At 47.0% G+C, this 5080-nt stretch overlaps 3 protein-coding genes across 3 annotated transcripts; all 3 read right to left on the bottom strand.

The window, feature by feature from the left end:
- Nucleotides 1-303: 303 nt before the first annotated feature.
- On the bottom strand, nucleotides 304-920 carry LOC147504327 (uncharacterized). The gene is made up of 2 exons (XM_086605149.1): nucleotides 596-920; nucleotides 304-548 (listed from the first exon to the last, which is right to left on the bottom strand). Exons 1-2 carry the CDS (start codon nucleotides 918-920, stop codon nucleotides 304-306), a joined length of 570 nt encoding a protein of 189 aa, XP_086461275.1.
- Nucleotides 921-929: 9 nt separating this feature from the next.
- Nucleotides 930-1589, bottom strand: LOC147504326 (uncharacterized). The gene has a single exon (XM_086605148.1). It carries the CDS (start codon nucleotides 1587-1589, stop codon nucleotides 930-932), a length of 660 nt encoding a protein of 219 aa, XP_086461274.1.
- Nucleotides 1590-2787: 1198 nt separating this feature from the next.
- On the bottom strand, nucleotides 2788-3141 carry LOC147504325 (uncharacterized). Its single transcript, XM_086605147.1, has one exon. The coding sequence runs from the start codon at nucleotides 3139-3141 to the stop codon at nucleotides 2788-2790; it is 354 nt and encodes a 117-aa protein (XP_086461273.1).
- Nucleotides 3142-5080: the final 1939 nt, after the last annotated feature.

The following is a 5080-nucleotide window of genomic DNA, read 5'->3' as shown; positions in this document are numbered from 1 at the left end:
TGTTGGAAGTTTCAGCCTGTCCATTGCCCTTGGGGTTGTAGGGGGCAGAGAACCCTTGTTTCACCTTGTATGCTTGCAGAAATGCCACCACCTTATCTCCCGTGAACTGTGTCCCATTGTCTGCAATGATGGCATACGGCAGCCCAAATCGACATATGATGTTCTCCTATAGAAATGTAATCACTTGCGTCTCCTTTACTTGTTGCAAAGGGACGACTTCTATCCATTTAGTAAAATAGTCAGTGGCTGCCAGCATATATCTCCTTTTGCCACTGGCCATGGGCAACGGTTCTACAATATCCATCACCCACATAGCAAAAGTCCACGGTCTTGAGACATCATGTAGGTGGGTTTTGCGGGGGCGAATACCAGCTGTGAAAATCTTTGACACTTGTCATATTTCTTAGCGAAGTCCACTGCATCCTTCTTCATATGGGGCCAGAAGTAGCCCTGTGTCAAGAGTCGGTGTGCAGTAGTCCTTCCTGCGGAATGGCTCCCACAGTCCCCTTCATGCAATTCTGCCAGAACGTCTGATGCTAACCGCAGTCCTAGACATTTAACAAGGGCCCACTGAAGTTCTTTTGGTATAATTCACCTTCCACCAGAACATATCTCTGAGACGTCTGTTCCAATATTTTCTTTTCTTTCTTGTCCGTCACTTCCTTTCCCTCCAAGAAATACCTAATAGGATCCATCCATACCCTTTCTTCTTCTGTAATCTGACACACCTCTACCACCTCTTCTGTGCTTGGCTTATCAAATCTCCCTACCAGTATCTTCCTTTCCTCTAACCCAAGCATGGCTGCAGCTACGTATGCCAGGGCGTCAGCATGCCTATTCTCACCACGACCCAAATGTACAAATTGGAGCTTCACAAACTTGCTGGACCTCTCTTGCACCACCTTCAAATACCTAGCCATTCGCGGACATCAAGCAGCGAACCCTCCATTAGCTTGACACACCACTAGATTTAAGTCAGAATACACGGTCAGTTTCTTTACTCCCAAATCCTTGGCCATTCTCAACCCCGCTATCACTGCCTCATACTCTGCTTCGTTACTGGATGCTGTGAACCCTAGTTTCATGGTCTGTTCTATTCTGTTATTATCAGGCATAACCAACACAACTGCTATGGCGCTGCATACGTCAGTGACAGATCCATCTGCGAATACTCTCCATCCATTCCTTTTATCCCAAGGATCTAGTAAGTCAGGCTCCCCATCCCTCTCCGGTTCCATGACCATCTCTTCTCCCCAAGTGGGATCCTTTGTGGGGAACTCAGCAAGAAACTCCGCCACCGCCTGCGCCTTTTCTGTTGTCCTTACTTGATATTGTATCTCGTACGCGCTAAGTATCACTGCCCATTTCAACATTCTCCCTAACTTTTCTGTCCTTAATGCTTGTTTGAGAGGCAAGTTTGTCACCACCACCACCGAGTGCGACTCGAAGTAGGGCTTCAGCTTTAGAGCCAAGAAGATTAACTCTAGGGCATACCTCTCGATTCTACTATACTGCGTCTCTGCGTCCAGCAATGTTTTGCTTTGAAAATATACCGGCTTCTCCACTCTGTCGACTAGAAGGACGAACATTGAACTAACTGCATACTCGGTAGCCCCCAAATACAAGTACAACTTCTCCCCCTCTTCTGGCCGAGACAACAAAGGAGCCTTGCCCAAGTACCCCTTCAACTCTTGAAATGCCTCCTCGCATTCCGCTGTCTACGAGAAATCTGGGGTGCTTCTCAATAATCGATACAGCGGTCTGCATTTATCAGATGATTTGGAAATGAACCTGCTCAAAGCCGCTACCCTTCCTACTAGCCGTTGTACTTCCTTAACATTCTGTGGTGATGGCATCTCTATCAAGGCTCTTATCTATTTGGGATTAGCCTCTATTCCCCGATGAGTAACGATGTAGCCCAAGAACTTTCCCGTGGTCACTCTGAATGTGCATTTCTCTGGATTCAACTTCAAATTATACTTTCATAGTATCCCAAATGTCTCCCTTAAGCCCTCTAAATGTTCCTCCTCGGACATGCTTTTTTCCACCATGTCATCTATGTATATTTCAATCCCTTTCCGAATCTTGCTTTCGAACATTTTCTCTCCCAACCTTTGAAAAGTGGCTCCTGCATTCTTCAGCCGAAATGGCATCCTTGTATAGCAGTACGTGCCGCCTTCTACCACAAATGATGTCTTCTCCTGATCCGGTTCATACATCGCGACCTGGTTATACCCCATAGATGCATCCATGAATGAGAATATTTTGTACCCTGTTGTCCTATCCACCACCTCATCTACCCGCGGCATAGGATAGATATCCTTCAGACACTCTATATTCATATTTGTAAAATCGACGCACATACGAACCTTGACATTCTTTTTCAGTACTGCGACCACATTGGATAGCTAATCGGTGAATTCCACTTCTCATATTATTCTAGCCCCCTTTAACTGCGCCACCTCTTTGTAAATGCCCTCCGCATACTTTGGTCTAATGTTCTGCATCCTCTAACTCAATGGTTTGGCATCTTCATTCATGTGTAACCGATGACACGCGAACTCTGGGTCTAATCCCGTAACATCCTCAATTGTCCACACAAACACATCTCTGTTTTCAGACAAGAATTGTACTAACTTATTCTTCCACTTCTTCTGGCAAACTAGATCCTACCGATGTGAACCTTTCTTCCTCCCTGTCCCCGATATTCACCACTTCAATTTCATCGAGCGTCTTCGGACCCACCGACAGTTCCTCCTCCCCCTCCATGGAGGCATACTATAATTGCTATGCTTGCCTCTTCCTGGGGTTGGAACTCTCTTCTTCTAGTCCACAGATCAATCGTTTCACTGTACCCCTATGACTATTCTTGGCCGTCACCTGATCTCCGCGAACTTCATATGTGCCTGTCGGAGTAGGGAATCGTATCACTTGGTAGTACGTTGATGTGTACTGTGAAGAATAATCTACCACCATTAACCGTGCGAAGACTATCAGAGGACCAGTGGTTACCGGCAACAAGAGTTCTCCCATAGGCTCTGTCATACTCCCATTGAACCCATATAAATTAGTTCGTGGAGGCCTCAATTGCTGAGGATCCATCCCCATTTCTTCCAAAGCTCCTTTGAACAACAAATCCATTGCCGGCAGATCCGCCCTGCTGAAGACAATCCTGTCTTTGTCCTATGCCCCTACCCTTGGTCGCAGCATATCGGTCCCGTCACTGATCTGTTGGATGCTCGCGATTCTCCTCACCCTATCTCTGTGAGCATTATGACTTAGCACCTCTCTACTGAAAATCACATGAATAGTTCCCAATATTTGATCCTGACGCGGCAAGCGCTCCTCATCCTGCGCACCCCTCACAAACTCCCTCGTCCTACCTTTTTCCACCATTCTCTGAACCTTCCATTTTAGCGCATAACAATCATCAGTCTCATGATTTCGCATCTGGTGATATGCTCCAAAAGGTTTATCATGTAGCTCTATTGGTGTGTCCTGCGGCCCTTCATATCCTTGCAGGTTCTTAATCAACGACAATGTTTCGCTCAAAGGTCTATTCAGTGGTGTCACCTCTATCTCCCAGTATGGCTTCCTTTCTCTGTTCTCTCTTCGAATCCCTTCCAGGACTCTTTCCGCCCTCGGGGGGTGACCGCGGTACCCACCGCTTTCCCTTTCGGATGCCCCCTCCTTCGGTGTTCCCTGTCTTTTTCTAACGATAAAACTGCTTTCCCTGACCTCTTAGACTCTTTCTGTATAGTGTCATCATACCTGATACACTTCTCCACCCGCGGATATAGCTCATGTAAGATTGCAATCTCGTTCTTCGCCACAGACTGGTGCACTCCCGTTCCTGGCCGCAGCCCCCGCTCAAATGTGATCACCGTGGTTCTCTTGTCCAGATTCTCAACCTTCAATGTCTCAACCTTGAACCGACATAGATATTCCCTCACTGACTCCGCTGATCTTTGCTAAACATTGAATAAGGCCGCGATATCCACCACACACTTTTTCTGGTGTATGAATGATCTATAAACGCTTGTTCCAACTCTTGGAAATTCTTTATGTTCCCCGCTGGTAACCGATAATACCAGTCCGACGCCCCTCCTTTTAAATTGGCCGAGAACATCATAGTGGCATTTGCTGCCGGAAATGATGGATGTGATCCGCTGGGTCTCCTTTACCGTCGTGCCTCTCAAATCTATGCTGGTTGAAGCGCTTTGGGACCTCCGAAGCCCAGATGACATCCACTAAAGGGTTGCGGTTTAGCTCGGCCACCACTTGACTAGTGGCTCCCCCACGACCCTTCGTTTTCTACTGGTTCGCTTCCCTATCTTTGTCTATCATCTCTTGCACCTGTTCGATTGTCAAGCCAGTCACTGGGTTTTCAATAAGGTTCAGTCCATCCTCTTCCTCTTCAGAGCCCTCACTTGCCTCTTCACCTGCTCCTTCCTCTTCTCTTTCCCTCTTCTCTTCTCAACTCGTCGTTCTCCTCTCTTAACCTCCCGATCTCTTCTCTCATAAGTCACATCTCTTTTTTTTCCTGCTCCTCTATTCTGTCTCTTTCTTCATCAATCACCGCCTCTGGCGTCGGTTCCTACACCGCCACTTTCTTCGGTCTGCCTACCCGCTTCTTAGGTGCCATTTCTACTTTGCTTTTATCTTTTCCCCACAGATGACGCAAAATGTATGAACCTAAAACCTACTCTCTCACAAGTCACTTCTTCTTTTCTTTCTTTCTCATTGTTCCTCTCCTTTTTCCTCTCTAGCGGCCTCCCTTATCTATCTCCATCCTCTTCTTTTTATACCCCTTCCCATTGGTATCTGAATCGTCCATCTGTCCTCTCATCTGATGGCTCCCCCTTCTACCGTACATATGCCATGTCCACGGTTTAGGGTTACACAGCCATGTTTCCCTGCTCCCCGGGTTATCCTATTATGCTGCATCCTACTCTTTGTCCCGTTGACTTGGTCTACTTCCCTTTATGGGATCATTATTCCCTCTATATCTGGGTCGTCCATTTGTCTTCTCATCGGGTGACTCCCTTTTCTGCCGTACACCTGCCATGTCCGCGGTCCA

Source organism: Coptis chinensis, chromosome 4 (genome assembly GCF_015680905.1).
Source record: "Coptis chinensis isolate HL-2020 chromosome 4, ASM1568090v1, whole genome shotgun sequence".
Classification (NCBI taxonomy): Eukaryota; Viridiplantae; Streptophyta; class Magnoliopsida; order Ranunculales; family Ranunculaceae; genus Coptis; species Coptis chinensis.
Note: the sequence above shows the minus strand (reverse complement) of the source record. Positions and strands in the feature narration are given on the sequence as shown.

Excerpts from the sequence above, each read along its gene's own strand:
- LOC147504325 (XM_086605147.1), bottom strand. The coding sequence starts at position 3,141 with ATGGATTTGTTGTTCAAAGGAGCTTTGGAAGAAATGGGGATGGATCCT.
- LOC147504327 (XM_086605149.1), bottom strand. The coding sequence starts at position 920 with ATGGCTAGGTATTTGAAGGTGGTGCAAGAGAGGTCCAGCAAGTTTGTG. Across the intron at positions 549-595 it reads GAGATATGTTCTGGTGGAAG|GACTGCGGTTAGCATCAGAC; the intron begins GTGAATTATACC and ends TTAAATGTCTAG.
- LOC147504326 (XM_086605148.1), bottom strand. The coding sequence starts at position 1,589 with ATGTTCGTCCTTCTAGTCGACAGAGTGGAGAAGCCGGTATATTTTCAA.